This window comes from Phyllopteryx taeniolatus, chromosome 13, assembly GCF_024500385.1.
Source record: "Phyllopteryx taeniolatus isolate TA_2022b chromosome 13, UOR_Ptae_1.2, whole genome shotgun sequence".
NCBI classification, from domain to species: Eukaryota; Metazoa; Chordata; class Actinopteri; order Syngnathiformes; family Syngnathidae; genus Phyllopteryx; species Phyllopteryx taeniolatus.
The window spans coordinates 16,190,957-16,212,753 of record NC_084514.1 but is presented as its reverse complement, the minus strand read 5'-3'; the positions used below and the strand labels follow the sequence as shown (position 1 = coordinate 16,212,753).

Below are 21,797 nucleotides of genomic sequence, written 5' to 3'. Positions count from 1 at the left end.
AAAAAGAAGTCATATTGGAGTAACACGTGAATGCCATCACTGGCTCTCAAAGGAGTACCAAAGGTCAGGTTGTTGCTTGGTGGTCATTACCCCCCCCCCCCAACATAGCAACCTCACTGGATGAATTTACAGACTTACAGTAAGAGACCACAGAATCAGCTGTTTTGGCGCAGTTCTCGATGGCAGTGCATGGCTCCCAACCTTTTTTGCGCCACGGACCGGTTTCACATAAAGAGTTATTTTGACAGAGCGGGATAGAAACAAATTTAAAAAATGTTTAAATATAGAACTAACCATTGCATGTAATGTATCTATGAACTATTAATTTATGAACAACAATATAAATAACTTCATAAATCCACACATATTTTATATTCATAAATACAGAAAGACTTGACTCCGCTAGGCAGATTCAATAGAATTTTATTGAAAAAAGTACCAATAAACAACAGGAAATCCAGGAAAAAGATTTGTAGAGCAAAGCTCCATATGTACAGCATATTGCACTACATAACACATTTTCTTTACTTCCATAATATATGAAAAACCCAAAAATACATATATAAACACAAAATGAGTGCACAGTAAAGTCTCGAAAACACACAGTCAATGTTTACAAAAAATGCTACATTTTCGCTGGGTCTCCTTTCTTGGTATACAGAGAGTGTGTGATAATCAAGACTTCATTTGAAACTGAGCAGTTAAAGGCATATTCCAGGGTTTTACAAATACATGTACACTTGATCTGGTCTGTTAAGAAGGGCAACGGAACAATTTAACAACAGTAAATTGTTTTGGTTTGCTTTACACGCTGCGAAGAGCCATGCACGGAATGTTAAAAAAAAAAAAAAAAAAGGCCCTTGATATCATGGAGTCGCAAGGATCCTACTCTTTAAAAATCAAATCAGGTCCTTATAAAAACAGACAATTTTCTGTTAAGAAAATACATTTTAAAAAGTTAAGAAAGAACGTGAAGAAGGAATCTTATCATAAAAAAATCAAAAACTTCCTCAAAAACTTCAAATTTATATAAAGTGGACTACAAAATTCAAAGACACTGACGGTTTCCATAAAATACAATGCCCCCCACACACGAGGGATACTCCACTCTTGGATGCGTACACAATACAAAGAGCGCAGCGTGGGAACGTAATTGTAACAAAACACATGCACCATGGCAGATTGTTTCCCTTTCCAATAAATCAAACGTGTGAGCCGCCTTGGCTAATGCACAGATATACAGCTGATGTGACACAACATGAACAATCCAAAGTATACTGTACATCATATATGAACACACAACACATAAGGGACCCATTGGATCTACAGAAACAAAGTACTTTCCAGTGCATGTTGATTACAAAACATTTATCAAGATTTTGGGACTTGAACACATAAACCAACACCCTGTGACTTAAAGGAACATGAATGTAACTCTTTTGAAGCTTTCTCCTTCTCTGATGTATCATTAGTGCTGGACGACCTTTCATTAATTCGAAGGGCAAAGACATTTGCCGTTATAATTATTATACAAATTAATAACTAGATGGAAGCTGATGCTTTTCTTAAACCACACATGGAGAATCTGCTCAAGACTGAATTGAGCAGTAATGAAAAATGTTTGAACTGGTCAGGCCCATCCCTAGAAAATCACAACCTTTAATACTCCACCCTGGATCTATTTTCCGAGTATCAAACAGGCTCTCTTGTATTGAAAGATGATTGGATGAGGTTTGTAGCTGTTGTCCTAAAGAAGAGCAGTAGCTGCTTTCATTAAGAAGGCAACAGATAAGGTGATATCGAAGTCGAAAGGATGAAAGGCCAGTTGTACAACGTAATCAACTTCAACCAAGGTCCAATGCTGCTTTTAAAGTTGCTATGGAAACAGTGACTTGGGGCGTGGATTATATATACTTGCCGCCAATAAAGTTCATTTTGTACAAAGCTAATTTTATACTAAACTTCTGCTCTTCATGACGGACTAACAACTATCACCACTTAAAATTAGTGAAAGGCTCACAAGGAAAACAAGAAGTGATCGCACACGCAAGTGTATACAGTAGAACTGGGCAAATATACAAAAAAAAGAAAAGAAAATAAATAATAAGAAAAAATAAATTACATTAATGAATAACAGGTGTGTCTTAAAGGAGCAGTACAACAAGGACTTGAAGAGCCCGTGGTGGGACGGGGCTACACGGACTGGCTCAGCATTGAGGATTTGCAGGAAACTACAACCACATTCAGTGCACGTCACACGCCTCCAAACTACACACTCAGTAGCCCCCGTCACCATCTACTGACAGACAGTCAGCCTCCGACTCCTTGGTCAAAACTCCTTGGTGGTTGTGTGAACAAATCGGGATGAAGAAAAAAAAAAAAGACATTAAGAGACGAGGTTTCGTCATGGGTGGCAACACTGCTCTTCCTCTGACCATGTAAGTGATTCTCAAGGTCACCAGTGGCCCACAAAGCCTTGTCCCTGAGATATGTTGATTACAAGAGGAAAAAAATCGAATAATGATGCAGTGATCAACTTGACACATTGTTAGGAGCAAGTAATTACAGACCCCTGATACGTAAATGCTCCATGGGTCCAAAGGTTGGCCTGTGTTCATCAATGGAAAAAAATAACACAAATCTTCAACAGTGTCTTCAAAACATAGTTAACAATAGTAACTAACTACAGTCTTTAGTTCGCCATAGTCAATGGTGGTGGTGTGGAATAAAACCGCCTCACATCTGGATCTGAGCATCAAAGACAATACAAGAGTCACCCCTCAGAATACAAAGCGGGTGTAAATCCCATTAGAATTGCCTGAGAGGATTCTGTTTCACCATTGGACTGTTTGGTGTGAAAAACGACACACAAAGCAGTGGCCAGGCAGGACCAGGGCCAATTTCTTTCCAGTCCAGATCCCAGACTGTGACCAGCCAGGTCTCAACACTGATGGAAAAATGGGACATTGTGGCAAAAAACTAAGGGAAAACCTTCATATAAGACAGGGGTTGGTTAGGTAAGAAGCGGAAGTCGTAAAGGGTGTGCTAGTGCAAAAACAGTGGATCCACAGCTCCACTTCAAGGGCATGGAGGTCTGCAAATAACACGGAACAACCGAACAAAGCAAAAAACATAGGATGGAAGAGTATCTGACGCTCTCGCTGAATACACAATTGGCTTGACTAAAGTTGTCATTTAGTGCACTTTCTGAAAATGTTCTTTGTAACAAATTAGAGCACTAATAAATGTCGTGTCTGTCATTGGACAGTATTATAGCAGATGCCGTCGACACACTTTATGGACAAAAGTATTGGGACAGATGGCCTACACCTACAGGAAAGTGAAAAAAGGAAGAAGTGAGTCTCACTTGTGCAGCTGGAAAACATTTTTTCTGGGAAGAATTTCTACAAGATTTTAGACTGTGTCTAGGAGGTCAGAGGTTGCTGATGCTTGATAATTAGTCTCTTCTAGTGCATCCCAAAGTTCCGCAGAAACTGAAAAGGGCCTCCCCAAATTTTGGGTTGAAACTGCATTGAATTATCTAATAATGTCTTGATAAGATGAAGAGAAAAAAAAATCTAAGAAGCCTCGGCAGACCCCTTCATTAATTAAACTAGAAAAATACTATGTGGCAATACTTTTATCCATACAGTGTTAGAATCTTGATAGACTCGTTAAGTCATAGTTCTTATTCCTTGCAGTCTGAATAGTTGTCTTTAGAGGTTTGTTTGAAGAGTGAGCAACATTCAGTTCTGCAAACTTCGCCCTTGATACCTCATGAGATATCGACATGGAGCATGTATGCAGTTAAACTAAATATTTGTCTTGTCATTTAGAGAAACAGTCTGCAAAACCAAATATCATATTACAGCAAACAAATGAGTAAGAGAGGAAAATGACAAGCTAAAAACATATTAGGAAGATAAATGTAACCATTAAGTGAGGTGCAAAACGTTTTTTTTTCTGAGATGTTGCCTCTTTGGAAATTATAAATCAACTTGAGTGGTTACCTGGAAAAACTTCACAAAGGTTTGAAAAAAAAAAAAAAAAAAAAAAAACACACCACATTTCCTTTTGTTTTCTAACCATCTTACAAAATTCTCTCAATACTCTTTATGGCAGAACATATTGAATAAGGCATTCCCAGGGTCTGTGGAGGTCATTAAAAATGGATACATTGTGAAGTGCAAAAAAAAAAAATGAACTAATGTACTGTACAAAACTACTACACCACACTTATAGCAAAATATGAACATTGTCCTGTAAAGAAATCTCTGGGCATCATGGCATCTTCTTAAAAAGAAAAAACCCTGTATAAAAGTTGGTAGTCCCCGTCCCGCGGAGACCTTTTGAACCCCTTCCACACTTCAACTGTGCCACTATTCTCCGCAAACAGACCCGTGTTAGATTCGACAGTGCCATCGGGAGTCCAGTTCCTCGTGGAGATGATTAAAACAGACACGAGGGCAAGACTGTCTCACCTCCGTCTTGCTCTACCTCGTCTGGCCAAGAAGCCCCTGTCAAACATCAGGCCGAACATGGCTCTGGCCAGACGCCACCACAGCAGCGCCCGATTCCTTTGGTTTCGATGATACTGCAAATACAAACAGAGACCAACGTTGGCTGGGCATCGAGTGAAACGCAATCAAAAAGCACTGGGTTATAAATAGGCACGGGCTATAAACATGAATTTGTGTTTACTGACCATCAATGAACACAATGGAAAGGATACAGCGGCTAAAACGAAACCACATGCTGAAATGACGATAATATTTTCGCAGCGGTCTTCACCACCACCAGCTCAAGAGGAACCTTCTTTTGTGTGTGGAAATCCTTCTCGAGATGGCATTTTTCAGCAGATATCCCCAGTCGTACTGTAAATGTGTACGCACTTTTGTAATCTTTCTGGCAAAGCCCAGCAGCAGTGTTGCGGTAGGAGGAGACTCAGGTTTTGGGAGCCAATTGGACTGTATGTGCGCGATTAGAGGGATAATACTATCTCAGCCATTGAGAAGCTGAGATAAGATAATTGCACGAAAAGGGATTAGGGAGTTCTTGATGAGAGGCAGGGAGCCTCTGGGAAAGACGTCTCAGCACGCGAGAGGTACAGTAGCAGAGCGGCAGCTCATCTTCGGACGAAAGGCAGACGCAGCCACGCCTGATAATGTTAAGGCCATTTCAGACTCAAAGGATGGTAAACAAGCCTTCAAGTGCCTTGATTCTTTGTGCTTTTTAACTCCCCCCCCCCCCCCCCCTACAATTGTCAAGTGCCATTTACTTTTAGGCAGAAATTATGCCATTGTTTATGAAAGGTCGTAAAATTCGGGAAATATTCGCTTCCTAATTTGGATGAGTTCAACAAGCGTCACATGTTCAACCCTAAGGGAGTTTTGCTTTTTCTTTGACTTTTTTGCCACACTTATTCCAAAAGAAGAGACGAGTCTCAATAGGTTGTGTTAAGAGAACAGCAAGAGGAACAAAGACAGACATTTTGTAAGCCGACTTGCATTCAAAGCATCTCATTTGTTTTCAATAGTGTCATTGTTTCTGTTTTAATATAGTTACTTTTATGAACATTTGACTGTTATGGATACTAAACTATCACTTCAAAATTGCCTGCTACGGTTAATAAAGGTTGGAACTTTCCCTAGAAAATACCCTCTCTTTTCTATTGGAAAAAAAAAGTTTGGGAATCCGAACAAATTGGTGGTTAACTAACATCTCCCGAACAGATTGAGTCTGACCTGAGAGTTTCAGCTGTGCACGGTCGGAAATTAAAGTAGGAAAGCTAAAGAAATTGTACCTTGTGTGTAATGCCATTATGCCTGTAATCACTGTGTCATGTGTAACAAATACAAGTAATGCATCTAACTGAGAAGAGGGGTAACTGAAAAGGAGAGTTAATCAGGCTGAGCCACCATTATATTTTGCTAAGTTGGTGATCTGGATTGCCATGGCAATGACAGAGAACCCATTCCACCTCTTACAAGCTGGTGTACCGTGCAACTGATTGATACAAAAAGGTAAAATTACTACCTACTGTTCTTTTTAGAATAGTTTTCTGCAAAAAGTGCCGTCTCTTGGCTATTGTATCTGAAAGTGAGGTTGTTTATGTGACAGTTTGGATGCTGTTCAAAACCTGTGAGCAGCCAAGAAGTAGATAAAACCTCAGAGCCTTTTTTCTAATTGTATGGTGATTGTGTCAAGTGTTGCATAAGCTTGGCTGATTTCCAACCAGGTTCTGTACATCTATGCTAAACTATTACTAGCCTGTTGTTCAGGTTAAAAAAAAGAAAAAAGAAAAAAAGAAGAGAATTCTGGGTGTGTTCTGAGTTCTGTCCTGTGTAACTAGGCCTGTGCGGGGGTACTTTGAGGAATATTGCAGTTGAGGTCACTTTGACACATCAGCGCTAACATGTCTGTGCTTGGTAAACTCTGGTTTTGCTTTTACAAAGGTCCACAGTTATTTAGCTGAGGGAATAAAATGAAACAAATCTTCTGCAGTGACATACAGAAGTAATATAAAGACCTGGTAGCTACTCAACAGACAATAAAAATAATAAGGTGCGGAATCTTGCGTACGTCCAATTCAAAACATATTGTACATAACTCGGCATGTTAACTAATAAGGATTCAGTGACTGCATCAATCAGTGTGAAAAAGTCAAAATGTGAAATCAAGATTAAAGCCAAACTTGCGTCACAATTCAGGCTATAGCCTGCAACCACAACGGAACAGAATAATGTAGAAGAATGTGTATTGAGGTGTAATGATGTAGAAGAGTCAAAGCAGAGGGCTTTGTTACTCTCCACAAGTGTGTTTACTAAAGCCAGATGAGTAGAAATTCATCTTTATAAACAGAAACAGAACATTCCCTTGACAGTGACCTTTTGTCCTTTACTCGGTCACACTGAGAGAGTGACACTGCGACAGAAAGAAGCGAGGAGGCCTGTCAAAATTTAGAAATAACTCATGCCACCAACTGTCAAAATGAGGCTCTAAATTTAGCCGGCAACAGCACAACAGAGTTTAGCCAGATGCTCAGTGTCGTCACTCGAACGCCGCACTGATGTGCTTTATCAGTGTCCCGTGTGGGTTGTCGATCAGGCCAGCTGCTCGCAAGCTTGCCCTTATCTCTGCAGCAAAGCAGGCCCGCCTCCGAGCAAGAACAAACTCTCATCAGGGAGGAGACGAGGAGTCAAAGAAAAATAAACTTAATGACGTTGGATGGTAGCGGACACCTATCAAAAAAAACAAAAAAAACACCACAAGTAGATATCCAAGTCACCTCCGTGTGTTTTTATTTCTTCCTTTTTGTAAAGTGCTGAAACAGCAGAGATAAAAGTCATATGCATTGTGCACACGTGTACACGCACACACGCGCGCGCACACACGCGCGCGCACCACGGCAATATTCAAACCAGCTTTCAACACCTCCTATCGAAAGCTCCAGGAGTCATCGGTGTGTAAAAAAAAAAACACGGGGATGAAACCCAACTCTGCTCCTTGCCCTGTGCAAGCTGGAGCCGTCTTCCTGCCATTGTGACTGTCATTATCACTATGTCTCAAATGGCAGACCAGCTAATGTTGGCAATCCTCTGGGGACTTGAGTGTCCCCTCTAGCCCTCTCTGACAGAAGAGCAATTTATCTGTCAGCATCCTCCGGCACTCCTTCGCTACCTAATCCCCGCTTTTGCCAAGGGGGCCACGAGCTCCCACGGAGGAGCCTCACAGCCACAAGGCTCCCCGATCCATCAAACAGATGGCAGTCCAAGCACTTGGACGGCTCAGGGACAAGTGTCTGCACTGAATAACTGCAATCACCCACTGACAGGAATGAAAATGGATGAACACTAACGCTACTATGAGTGAGGGGAGTTTTTCTTTTTTCATGGACCGTGTGATAGTGAGAAGTGAGCCATGACACAAAGCCGATAAACAACTTGTGTTCATGTATAAGCACGTGCAAGCTCAATGAAACTAATTGCACAACTGCACCACGGAGTTGGAAAACCAATTACTGACGCTGCACGCATTCGAAACCACACACACGCGCACACGCACACACAAACTGTAGGTATGCGGTTCTCTGCTCTAATTAATCACACCGATTCCCCCATTCTGCTCACTGTGTGGCAACATTCCCATTCACCACCACACATCCTTGTCATTCCTCTCCTTCAGGATATGACCTCACCTGCGCCCCAGCCTCGCTGCCGTTTACTCAAAGTGCGAGGCGAACACAAGCCACTTCCTCTGCTCGGCCTTTGGCGTGCATCAATGGGCCCAACCGCACCGCACCTCACCGCTCCTGGCGTAATGTCCGAGTGTCTCTGTTGCCAGAGTCAGGATGCATGAGTCATTGCTGAGCTGCAGTGGCGTTAATATTAACTGCTGCTTGATTAGCGCATGGGAAAATCACAAAGTGTTTCACACCTCACAGTTATGGGTTTTTATTGAAGAAGAATCATATGCAAAAAGAGGAAGAGGAGGTGTCATAAATTGGCTGTTATGGTGGGACCTCTCAGGTGGAACACAATCCATTCGCTATATACTGTTGTCTTATTGTCTTGTCTTATTATCCTATTGACACAGTTCCATATTTTAGAATACGACAAAAAGTGAAACGCATGTGCAGAGCTAGTCCTAAGTGAGATATGTTGAAGTCTCACGAGATTTGCTGACAAGACACATGATGGTGGTTCAACCTTAAAGGTTTTGTGTGACCTTTAGGGTATATTCTCTTCAAAAACTGTTGATCGGATTTCAAATTTTACAAGTTTTGGAGCATTTCAATTCTAAAATCACTGTACTGTACTCGACTGTTATACCACCCACCCCCCATCCAGCCAGCATGTGTGTGTAGATGTCTTATTATGGTTTCCCGGCTGACCACTTCTCGCACAGTAAAGGGGCTGACTGGAGATTCCCTGGAACCGCAGCTGCTCCCCTCAGACTCACGCGTTCAGCTTCAGGTTACATGTTTACACACTACCGCCACGTCTGCTTTTTAAACTTTTAAACTGCTTTTTTGGTGTGTTAAAATATACGATTAACCAGTTGTGCAACAGGACACTTATGCTTTGCAAGAGAAAACTCCAAAGGAGGTTTGTGCAGCGCAGTGTCACAGTTTTACAACCCCGCACATAAAACACATAAAAGTGATGTTGTGCAGCACAGCGACTCTGTGGACAGTGTCACCCTGACCACAGTACAGTGTGCTGAGGCCAAGCATCCTCTCTATGCTACTTGCCTACATCACAGTCCACACAGAGAACAGGAGAGGGGAGAGTAATAAACAGGAAGAGGAGGCAGCGGAGGGCTTGGTGAGGTGGGGGAAGGGCTGCCCTGGTTCAGCTTGTCTTTGGCTTGGGAGGGAGGGGGTGCGTTGTGTGCACACACACACAGTGTCTCCAAAACAAACGTGGAGCAAACACGATAAAGGAGAACAAACGTTTGACCCAACATACTGTAATTTGCTGGATTTGAAAGGGGCATTGATATTTATAATAAGTGTGTAAAAGTGACCGATTGGCTACTTTTAAAAAATAAACTGTGCTCCTTATGTGACACAATTCCATACATATTTCAGTTTGCCGCTGGTACCATAAAAAATTTGAGTTAATTAATCAGGTGTAATCAAATGTAATTAAATTACATAAATAATTGTTCTTTAGCATCACAGCACATAACATATCATCCCTTAATGATGTTAAGTAAATTAAAAGTAATACAAACAACTCTCAGTATGATGAAGTCTACACAAGAACATGCAATATTAAATGTAGTGTTAAAACGAATACCTAATAATACCTGTAATAATAACAATGTCAACTGAGATTGAGGGCTCGGCTTTTGTACTGCCTCTCACTAAATTGTGCAGGAGCAACTAATAAAGTGACAAATTAATTTTACAGCAAGAGTAATTGATATTTGAATGTCATACTCATGTGTTGGGATTACAACTGTTGCTGCGAGAGCTGGTCTTTTTTGTGTTATTTCCTCCTCACCAGCTCTAAGTGTTCCCGATGAAACTGGTCTCCAATCAGCCGGAGTTTCTGACCGATGCAGGCCTCTATGTTGCGTGCCATGGGCTGCTGCTGCTGGTGTTGCTGCTCCATTCCGTCTTCGCTTTCTCGCCGTCTCACCTCCTGATCCCCAACAAGCTCAAAGTGGGCCGGGAAGTGCAATCGAAAACCTGCGTTACCTGTAAAAGAGGTTGAGGTTTGGACTTAGTATTTCTTAACAATGTACAAATAATTTAACAGCAATGATACCTGTTGGGTTTTTCTTAGTGTGTGTATGTGTGTGTGTATATGTGTGATAACGATGATGATATAGCAGGCAGAAAGAGCTGCCAAGAACTGCAGCCTGCTTGGCTTCAAACTGAACTTTCACAGCTGCTGTATTTTCTCCTGAGCCAATCACAGTGAGTCATTCTACGGTGTTAAAAGTCACACTCACCTAATGTGGTGTAAGGTCGGTTTCTATCGTCACTATGGAGCAACCCAGCAATGAAGTATATGGTGCCAGTGAAACTTTGCTGTCACTGATAACCAGTTACAGCCTACTCACACAGGTAGTCACCCCTATCATGTCCGCTCAGTCACAATGGCAGCCTGGCGCCGTTTGAATAGCAAAGCAGCTGGGTACACTCCACACGCGCCATAAAAGCTTGCCGTGATCACGACTATCAGGCGCCACAGGTCACATCAGTGCAACAACACACATTCCCATTTCTCACGTTAAAGCTTCACGCTTGGGTTTTACAACAACTGGCGCACACGCACGAGGGAAACGTTGCCCTCACGGTTCCTCGTTGTTGATGAGCTCAGACTCACCGTAGAAGAGTGGTCTCGGCTCCTTTGCGACTCCACAGGGCAGCATGCCGTTGTTGGATGCCAGGACAGGGCCAGGTGTCTGTGTAGACCGCTCCTCACACTTTATCTCCTTGAATGTGGTGCGCCAGCAGTGGAGGTCTGGCTCAAACACATCATCCTCCTCATCCTCCATGCGGGGATGCTACACAAGAAGCACACTGAAAGGTAAATGGGGGACAGAGAGAGGGGAATGAGAGATTGATCCCACATTGAGGACACATAGTGATTTGCTGATTATCTCAGACGTCTTTCTAATAGACACATAAGCATAATGGACAAAAAACTGGCTGGCTTATAATATGTGTGTGCCAATCAATAAGAACACAATGGACGAACTGGGTAAGAGTAAAGGCCTCCCTCTGTGGCAAGATGATAGTTTTGCTCCTTTCACTGTTGAAACCACACACTGTGGTCAAAATTTGGCTTGTGAGGTAAATGAAAGATATATTTATTTGTGTCCATGCTGACCTGACCATAACTTGTAACATTCTTGCACAGAAGGTAATAAAGGCAGTTAACAGTCTACATTTAACACAACACACATTTACACTAAAAGAAAAATCTTGAAACTCTGCTGGCAAAAGGTACTATTCTACAGTGACAATGATTTATAGCACTCACCCCTGAGTCAGTGAGGGAGTCAAAGAGTTATCCAAATACGGGTGAAATACAAGTTCCTTCACCAAGTAATCCCCCAGTCAACATGGAGTTGTAATACAGGGTTAGACTACTACCACACCACCAAATTAGGGCTCACAGAAAAAGAGTAATGACAGTCTTGGTGGAAAATGTTCAATCTCTTTCCCTACTCTGGCCTGCCAGCTTGCCAACTCTCTGACATGAAGTTTTCATTTCTTCAGCCCACACAATCAGATTGGGTCCCGAACATGTGCTAGACCATATGATATTCACTACAGTATAGACTGTGTGCCTTCACAATCAACACTGTGAGTAAAACCACTCCATGCTTTGTTTTAAACAAACATATGGCAAGGACCACAGAGAACTCGGATGAGCCACAAAAAAAAAAAAAAACAACTTCCAGACAATCTGAGTTGCTCTTTGCACGGCAGTGAGCAGTATTTGTGTCATGGCTCCCCCTGCTGTAACACACAATGCAGCCAATGGAGCAAGGTGGGAGTTGGTTGTGCACTTTTATTTATAGCAACTCTCCTCTCCGATATACGTACGTATACTTATTTTAATCACACACATATTGGGGAAAAAAAACATCCCTAACAAGCTAATATAAATCACCCCAAAAACGTAAAAGCACATTTCAAGCGATTACACTATTTTACGAAATGACACTCATAAATGTTTAATTGTAGGCTGACCGTTGTGCGCGTACGACATTTAAATTGCTATTTTTTTTTATAGTAATGTAATTCAATAAGGGGGGGGAAATGAATTGTAATAAATAACAGTAAAATACACCATATATGTGTCGTTATTTTTATTTATGACACGTTTTAATTTACACAGAAAAGCCAGTGAATCATATTTAAGCTTAGTTTCGATTTCGGCTAAGTGTAGGTTAAGGGTAAGCATTTCGGTGTTACTTTACGTAAAGGCCGGCTCGCCGGTCCGCAAAAAAAGGAACTTACCCAGTACACAGGCGTTGTTGTTAATGGTTAATGTGGACTTAAGATCGGTAAAGACAAAAAATAAAAATGAAAAAATATAAAAAAGGTGAACCGACCTTAAATATCCTGGCAGGTCAAGCAAGCTTAGCCCGTATCTCCGCCCCGACAACTTCCATTCTGTGGGGAAAACTGCTACAAGGAGATATTATTTCGCCGACGTCAGCTCCAAAACTAAACTCCGCCGCCGGGGCGTGGCTCCTCCACTTGGTAAATAGGCCCTCTTAAAGAGCAACCTATTTATGTCGGACAACTCCAGTGGCCCCGGGCGGAGACGCAGCACTTCCCTTTAAGAGTCCCTCGCTGGAACCAATCGTCGACTTTGTTGTCATCCCGCCTTTGCCGTCACGTATTCACACACGTGGACGGGAAATTCCCACTCACGCGAGCTCTTGCACGCTACTACGAGTGGACGAGACCATTCTCGCTCATCTGGTCCCAAACATACACAGCCAGCAGTGTGCATGTTTAAAACGCCTTGTACGTGCAACACGTTATTTAGGCCCTGTCTGCCAATAATATTAATTATTGATCCATCATACACCATAAACGTATTGCCGGAGTGTTACACTACAAGGACGGATGGATTTACACGACATTCACATCACTCAATGTCATCTTGGCCTACTAAAAGTGACAAAAATAAACCAGGATGCTATGCATTTAATGTAAAAGTGTCATCTGACTGGTTTACTATGTTTTGTTTTCAAAAAACTGCCGCAGCGATGTGCAAAAACTATTTGTAGAACAACAATAAAGTCCAACAAACAAATGTTCAATAAAAGATCGTTTAGATTTATATAAAAAAAAGAAAAAGTAACACATTCACAAAAAGTATTAAATAAAATATACAATACCATGCCAAGTGAATATGAGAAAAAATATTTAAATGTACAGAGGTACTAATTAGGTTTAAAAACTATATGCAAAAATCTTGAATTTTTAAAAAAAATCTAAGGTACCTTAGACCAAACATGATTTGTTGTTGTTGTTGTTGTTTGTTACTCAACTCTCAATACTACTCCAGAAATAAAATAAAATACTACCCCATGCTGATGGTTAGCACATTCACAGTTTCGTGGATCTGAGGCCAGGGTTTTAAATGTAGGTAGTTTTCAGCATTTATCGGTATGATGAGGTAATGAACGGTAAACACCATGTACAGCTGTGCTTGTAGTTTGAGAACTGCATCTAATGCTGTGGCCAGCGTGTATTTAAAAACAATTAACCAGCAATCTCACTGAGATGATTCAACTATTATGGAGATCAGGTGTTGCTGATCACCCCTCCCCACAGAGTGAGCACTGATCAATAAACCCGTGGCCAGCTGGTCCTCTCACCCTCAGCATTCTCCCACAGACCCTTCCCCCATCTCCTCTGTCCTTTATCTGTGCTGTCCCCTCCACCAGAGCTGTGTGAGAAGTCATGGATATCTGTTTCCTCTGTGTTACTAGGGTTGGACATACTGTGAGATTTGTACTTTGATCCACTCGTTGTCCGGCCAGAGAGGAGTGGATGCGATGTGGATTGGATTCCTCGTTAGCTGAAATATTGGAAAGCTGATCACTTCTTGCATGAGTGATCACCGTAAACTGGAAAAGATGTCCAAGCATTCGTTGCAGCTTCCCTTTGTGCTTGAGCACAACAAAGAAGATCCAGCTGACTGTCAAGAAAACATGTAATTAGTGCAGTGAATTCGCCTTTAAACAGCACTGTATTACACATTAAAGTGAAGTAAATAACAACAAGATGGACATTTAAGTAGCACTTAACTATTTAGCAGCAACTTCTTTTTACTCTTGTGTGACAGTTAAGAATGATAGAATTTTACTGATATCATTTCCTGTACAATTAATAACTGGCAATTCATGAATTGTTATGGGACATTGTCAAGACATTAGACTAAATAACATAATAAAAGCACACAGTATATTGATGTTAGTACACACATCCTAAGAAAACAAACATGATTAATTCATCACACATTTGAATCTTTGTTGGAAGGCAACTCTCAGTGCAACACAGACAGGCATTCAATACAACATCCATCAATAATGAATAAAGATGAAGTCCGTGCACCGCTTAACATTATATAAATAGATTTACTTGATGTGTTTCTGAAAGCAAGCTCGTTGAAAACATTGAAATCCACTATCGCATATTAATTCATAATAAATAGCGGTGACCATGCCGACACACTTTTGGACGTGTGTTTTCATGGTAGAGAGCCACGTCTCACAAACAGGTTCCCGTGGACGCCCGAGATCCCTGGGAGAGACCAGCCAGGCATCAGTTTATGTTACATCAGAAAGTTGTTTCACAACAGCTATGCTTGCACAAGCACACTTGCAGATAGATGCCAGCGTGCACACACAGACACAAACACACACACACACACACTGTACATATGCACAAACACACATGGCTGCACAATCACACGCCCTACTTCCCCTGTAACCTCAAAAGCCTATTCTCCCTTATGATATCTCAATCTCTATACGGGCACACGCGTCATACACGTGTACAGTTTCCCATTCAAACAAAACGAGGATCCTGCCTGGAAACTGGAAAGAGGGGATTTCATTTGCTCGTACTGGACAAGCTCCATGGCAGCCATGGCAACCGCATCCTGACTGCTGGCCTGTTAAGATGAGACGTGTGTGGCACACTGACCCAATGGCAGAGACCGCGCCGGAGCAGTGACCTAATAACAACAAGGGGGTTTGCGCCTCTGCATTTCCTAACGTTCCTCTTGACATTATGAGCAAAACAAAACAACACTACAGTAATCTATTTCTTTGTATTTATTTTTCTTCATAGTCAATAATATTACATGATCAGGATGAGCAAAGTCAGATTAGCAACAAAGGAGGCGACCACATCTTAATCTTTGTTTCAATGTTTGCACACACTGACTCGAAGATCCATATACAGTAAGCATAAATGTTAAACCTCTTATGGGATTATGTTTGTTATTGTGTCATCAAAGTGATCTGTTGTTTTAAGCCTATTAACTGCTGCAACTTCAAGACTTTGACATGCAATGCTCGTGTGTAACATACTGTGTTTATTACTTGTATTTAGCAACAGTCTGGAGTGGTTGCTAATTGGAGCTTAAAGAATAGGATGCCCTCCCCTCGTATGTCTTTTCAGGTGAAGATAGTACGAATAATATAGTAGTGGGGAGTAGAGGGGCCGAGGTCTTTTTGCCTCTTTTACAAATTGTGAAGTTGAGGAGCACGGCCTAGTTATGCCACCTGATCTGCGGCTTGTAACTGAGAAGACTAGGCAGCCACTTATGTGTGTGTGCTTGGTCACCATACGTCCGTATATGGCCAAATGACCCCCTCTCAAGTTAGCCTTTTTTGGGTTTAATAACATACAAGAAATAACAAAATAAAAGAGTGGGAACTTGATTGCGTCGTTCCATATCACTTTTAAGTTTACCCATTTGTGCCCAGCAAGTTTTCTGAAGTTGACGTCCTTTGCTCGTTATCTTGAGCGACGCACGCACATCAACAGAGCCGTGTTGCACCATTGTTGTTATGAACGTGACATCTTGCATGTGCATGTCCAAGTGTGATTCTTAACCAGTGTGCTTTGGCACATTAATGTGCCGTGAGATATCATCAGGTTTGTGAGAAATTAGCCAATTTCACTTAATTGGTACAAAAACGATTAGTCATTTACAAATAATGTGTCTTTGTTCATCTACATATGCCAGCAACATATAGTGACAGGCAGAGCAACTAAATGTGCTTCCATGAGATGGCCTAAGGTACATAAGTGACCTGGGCATCCACTTTTGTGACATTTTGCTTTGGCCGTGTCGCATGAATCTTTTCTCATACAAAATACAGTTGATATAAAAAGTCTAAACACCCTTGTTCAAATGCCAGGTTTTTGTGATATACTGTACAAAAATTTGACCAAGCTAAATAAGTTCAAAACGCTTTCCACCATTACTGTGACCTATAACTTGTACAACTCAATTGAAAAAAAAAAAAAACATCTGTTCAGGAGGGGATGGAAAAATTAACAACTGAGATAAAGTGGTTGCAGAAGTGTGCACACCCTCGTATAAATGGGGATGTGCCTGTGTTCAGAATTAACATGTTATATGGGAGTCAGCACACACCTGCCACCATTTAAACTTATTTTCCTACATGTGCTCGAGAGATTTCAATTGTAGGTTTTTTTTGTATTTGTACGCCTACCCCATAGCCCAGACATGAAGAAGACGATCGATTGTTGTCACATTAACCAAACAGCCAATAGAAGTGAAATGAACCAGAACTAGAACTCTCCAGGGACTTGCCAGAAATTCCTGTTGCTCTTTCTTGTGCTTCTGTGGACCACTTGGCAACCTGCGTGTCCAGTTTTCCTTTCGTCTTTTCATGAAGTTTGGATGGACGTTCAGTTCTTGGTAATGTCACTGTTGTGCCATGTTTTCCCAACTTCACTGCGTTCCATTGTGTATTTATTGCTTTGGAAATTCTGTTGGAAACCTTCTCCTGAATGCCTTTGAACAATGAGATGCCTCTGATGCTGTGGAAGCTCTTGGAGGACCATGGCTCTGTTGTGCTGTAAGATGCAACTACAAAAATGTCAGGAAAAGCATACAAAAACATCTGAACTTTATTTGGGGTCAATACGAGGCACTTTCAATGGTGGCAGGTGTGTGCTGACTCCCATTTAACATGAGTTTCAATGTGATTGGTTAATTCTGAACACAGCCACATTCCCAGCTATAAGAGGGTGTGCACACTTGTGCAACCACATTCTCAGTTGTTTGCTTTTACGTCCCCTCTCAGAAAGTTTTTTTTTTTTAAATCAATTGATTTTACAGGGGATAGGTCACGTTAATAGTGTAAAAAGTTTTGAAATGATTAATCTTGATCTAATTCGTTACATCACAAAAACCTGGCTTTTGAACAGAGGTGTGTAGACTTTTTATATTTACTGTATGTGCCTTGACTTTCAAATGTCAATTTTAAATGTTTGCAGTGCTACTCTCCAAACTGCTGTACAAATGAACAGTCAAAACAACCCAGTTTTAGTTGAACATGTGCCAATGGCCCCTAATCATGTTGGACAATCTGTAAATTCCACATTATTATTCTACTCATCTATTAATTGCAAGTCATGGAGGTCATCCTTTGTCGGATTTGAAGAAGAAAAAAACGTAACTGTTGAAGTACTTTTAACTACTCTGCATCCACTGATCCTGGATTAGGGGTCAACCATTTGATCGTCTCTGCAGGCTGCCATCACGTTGCAGAGCCCTGCATGATGCTGTGTATTTTATATCCGCACTTCGATACATTTTAGTTTAGCCATTCACAGACCGCAGGTGATGCTTTCATGTTAAGTGAGAAGAATCAATTAAAAACCCAGACTCCTTTTTCTGGGATTCTCCCCGTAGTTTCCCCGTCGGCTCCTCGTCGGCCGGAGAAATTTATTGAGCCTTGGTTGGGTGTCGAGCGACTTTGCTCACTCTTTTTTGGGCCATGAGGTTGATCAACAACGCAAATAATTGCGCAGCAACATGCAGAGACTTGCATTAACAGTCGGTGTGATTGGATAACTGCGTGGGAGCTGACCACTTAACAAAGCCTGGCTGTTTAATCTGCTCGGCACATTAAAGCCCAACAGCCTCAAAGTGGGCATGTCCTCACAGCTGTGGACATGACTCTGCCTCTCCCTCTGAAGTGTGGAAGCACAGCGGTGTCCAAAGCCTTGCGGCAAAGAAGCAAAGGATAAAAACTTGGAAAAGCTCTCGTCATAAATGCGTCAATCTCACACCGGGGTTATGACAATCCAAAGAGCCCTCCAAACCTTCGCCGTGCACACAAAGGGCTTTCGCTGCCATTGAAGGCGTCACACTGGCCCTTGCAGGCTTTGAAATGGTGATACGGTTTTCTGCAGGATTTTCATCATGCTTTCAACATTATATAGCCAGAGGTTAGACTACACAGAAGAGCCAATAAAAGTTACAAGTAGCTTAATATTTAATCACTTAAACAACTCAAATAAAGCTGATTACGATTAGAACCAGCAGCTGTACCAAGATCTATTTATTTGCACCTTAATTAACTGAAAGGTTCAAAGGCTGTCGCGGTATTGGAGGTCCAACTTAGAGGCTTGTGAGTTCCATTAATAACGTCTATCATCAGCTACTAATTATGCTGCCTGTGGCCCACAATGGATCTGGTTTCAGCTTTGGGCTGCAGCCGCCAAACACTTAGCATTCATATTTAATCACTTTGTGTTATCCAGGAAGTTGAGAAAGCCTCACCTAATAGGACAAAAGATGGAGAAAATCATTATGAAGACACTCTTAGAGACACGTGGTAACAACATACAGTATAAGGAGCCTGCATCAATGGCCGTGTGAGAGGCGTCTCAGGCTGTGTTTTCCAAGTGACTCAACCGCCTTTGAAGAGAGGTAGCACCTCAATTCCGTGCTTTCTCAGCAAGAGGAGCCTTCATGCAAGATATTTTCTTTTCAGTTGTTTCAGGGTCAAAGGGCAGGGAAAAAGCAAACAAGTGCTAATCCTTTCTCCTTACAAAAACTGCTTGGTTTGCTCCAGGGTCATCAGCTTGGGGTCATCATGACGTCACCTGCCTCAGGTGTAACTCGTCTGATGCTGGATTTCAAATTTAACTCAGGCCACCACCTGCCTTTGTTATTGTCATGCAGGTGAAACTGAATATAGTGACTCATGCTCTTCAAGTGTCCCGAAGCTCAGTCAGTTTGACAGCAAGTAAACAGTGTCAGGTTGTCAACTTTGCACGAGTGCCCAATACGTCTAGTGTGAGTGCTGCGAGAAAAGCATTCACAGCAATGTTTTTTTGCAAGCAAAATGCTGAACGCAAAACCATCCGAAAAGCAACAATGTCCCTCAATGGATTCTCAGAAAGCTATTACTGTATTTTTCTCAGTCCAAAAACAATAATTAGTTCTAAAATAATACTTTTGTGCAAGTACAGTAAAGCCTCTACGGTCAAACACAATCTGTTCCGGGATGCTGGTCGACCTCTGAGTTGGAGTCTTTCTGCTTTGAATGTCAGTTTTGAATGTGTAAAATAGGAGTCTTCCCATTTTTGAAAAGCTCCATGCACACACGACAGCACTGTAACAAGGATCCCCGTTCACGCAGTGCTACTAAAAATTGAAAACTTTCATTTGCATGTTGCAAGCAGCCTAATCTGCTTTTAGTTCAAAGCAGTTCCTGAGTCTCTGCTTACTTCGCAAAACTGATGAACACTCTTCTTTGCTTCAATTATTCTTAAAACATACTTTTGGAGTAAAAGGGAAAAACATAGTATATACAAAGTTAATCCTTGAACTAAGGCCTTACTGTATAGTATCAAAATGCTGATGTCTCTTGTGATGTGATGCATGTTGGTAGTTTGCAATGTTGTGTGACTTCCTAGCCGCCACCAGCAGAATGTGTCCAATCGTGAATCGTACTGTAGTAGCTCTGTGACATTTAACTTTAAAGATTTCATGGTAAATTTCCAAACTGCCAGTCAGATTACTCAATATCATGCCTATAATAACATAATGCTACTTGGGAGTATGTTTAGAGATAATGCTATCCTGTTATGTATTACAAGCGTTATAGCCCTCAAGTTACTTGTGTAACTGATGCAGCTTATTATAAACACAAATGCTTGCAGGCAATAACTGAGGATGAGTATTATAATGTTCAGTTTTTATTTGCACAAGAAATTAATTTTGGGTTGGACTCAAATGTGTTCTTAATATCTTAGAGCTCTTAATTCATATTAGCATAATAGTAGGAGCACCCTACGGTAATTAGTGAGCCTACTTGAAATGTTTCACAATGTAAGGCAAAGTATAACCATGAATAAAATAAGGATACAAACAGATAAAAAAAAAAACAGAGGTTTTAATCCACATGATCGTTTAATCTAATTGGCAGGATAGTGTTGGACTGATTTGCAATCCTTTTAACAGCCATTCTGCCCAATTTCTACTTAACACTGGTACAGATAATTATCCAGCGCTTGTTAGTCCACTTCTAGGAATTAGCCAGCTGAAAGGGGAGACGCTCCTGTAAGATTCACAAGCTATTAAAAAAACAAAACAAAACACGTCCTTGTTTTTTCAGAACATGAATAAACAAGTTATTCTTTTCAATGACATCATTTATTTGATGGATTTGGATAATTTATGTTCTACTCCACTGAGCAAACCTAAAAAAAAAAAAAAAAAAAAAAAGAATAGCCTACAACTGAATGCACTAATGAAATAGTCTTCCTAATTAACTACAGTAAGTTAAAAAACAGACATTACAACATATTACATTCAGCGGCCAAATAATGCTGTACAAAAAATGCCAGCCATTGAAAATGATTGCTTTTTTAAATGTTGTTTTTTACATTCATTCATATTAGGTCACTATAACATTAAACTCACCTCAGTATAATGCAGTGCGGTTCCACACCACTGGACAGTGGACACAAACCACTATATCATGCACATTGTACCTGTTACTGTCTTTGCAAAGCAACCTTTGATCTAGATCTTGTATTAGTCCTCATGAGACTGTGCAGTTGTACCTAATGAAATGGCAAATACGGGCATGTATAATCATTAATGGCATTTGCGTCTTTATTGTCAGTTTCACCTTGACGGCTGTGTAACATCAGATTTATAAGCAGCAAACACACTGTGTCTAATGAGCTTTATGCAACCTTAATGGTTCAATTTACTTGGGTCAGAGGCTGGACGTGGTCGAAGAAGTGTAAACAAAGCATTTAAGAGTCATTTGACCCCATGTGGGGACAAGTAATCAGTGTGTGACCTCAGACGCTATCGTCTCTCATTTCTCTGCGCAGACAGGAGGCCAGGAAAGAAAGTCGACCTGCAAACTCCTCACGAGTCAACGCCGCACTCACACAACCAGCTGATCTTTAGAATTATATCATAAAGAAAATCATCTTGTCTTGTCTGTGTCCAATTCCACGATTTGCGGTGCTAACGTTTAACATCAAGCAGAATGTTATGGTGAAAGGAGTGTAATGGAATATGCTGAAGGTGTCACAAGCATACGTTGGACTCTAGCTATAACACTGAATTATTCATTTAAGAAAGCAGCCTGATAGAAAATCAATCATTCAGTCTTGATGTGATATTCAGGCGCCTGAAATATTAGCTGCAGGGAAAACATCACGTATCAGTCCGTGAATGCTCCTTAATGTATATTTCATTAAAAATTTACACTCTGGCCATGAGGACCTG

At 41.2% G+C, this 21,797-nt stretch overlaps 1 protein-coding gene and 1 long non-coding RNA gene across 4 annotated transcripts in view; both read right to left on the bottom strand.

The window, feature by feature from the left end:
- Positions 1-407: 407 nt before the first annotated feature.
- LOC133488025 (bcl-2-modifying factor-like) lies at positions 408-12,717 on the bottom strand. Of its 3 annotated transcripts, none has more exons than XM_061795419.1 (5): positions 12,488-12,717; positions 10,842-11,022; positions 10,011-10,207; positions 4,482-4,594; positions 408-4,379 (listed from the first exon to the last, which is right to left on the bottom strand). In XM_061795419.1, exons 2-5 carry the CDS (start codon positions 11,011-11,013, stop codon positions 4,295-4,297), a joined length of 567 nt encoding a protein of 188 aa, XP_061651403.1. In that variant the 5' UTR covers positions 11,014-11,022; positions 12,488-12,717; the 3' UTR covers positions 408-4,294. The 3 variants fall into 3 exon arrangements, with proteins under 3 accessions (XP_061651403.1, XP_061651401.1, XP_061651404.1); XM_061795417.1 differs by having other exon boundaries at positions 10,842-11,038; positions 12,488-12,715; XM_061795420.1 differs by having other exon boundaries at positions 10,842-11,040; positions 12,586-12,714.
- Positions 12,718-13,279: 562 nt separating this feature from the next.
- The window catches only part of LOC133488309 (uncharacterized), a 61,651-nt gene continuing 53,133 nt past the window's right edge, over positions 13,280-21,797 (bottom strand). The window contains exon 3 of the long non-coding RNA XR_009791613.1: positions 13,280-14,186. This is a non-coding gene — a long non-coding RNA (uncharacterized LOC133488309). The remainder of the gene's footprint in view (positions 14,187-21,797) is intronic.

Bases quoted from the DNA above. Each gene is read 5' to 3' on its own strand.
- LOC133488025 (XM_061795419.1), bottom strand. From the start codon at position 11,013: ATGGAGGATGAGGAGGATGATGTGTTTGAGCCAGACCTCCACTGCTGG. The intron at 4,595-10,010 runs GTGAGGAGGAAA...TTGTATTTGCAG, and splicing joins ATCGGGAACACTTAGAGCTG to TATCATCGAAACCAAAGGAA. The intron at 4,380-4,481 runs GTGAGACAGTCT...TGCGGAGAATAG, and splicing joins CGAGGTAGAGCAAGACGGAG to TGGCACAGTTGAAGTGTGGA.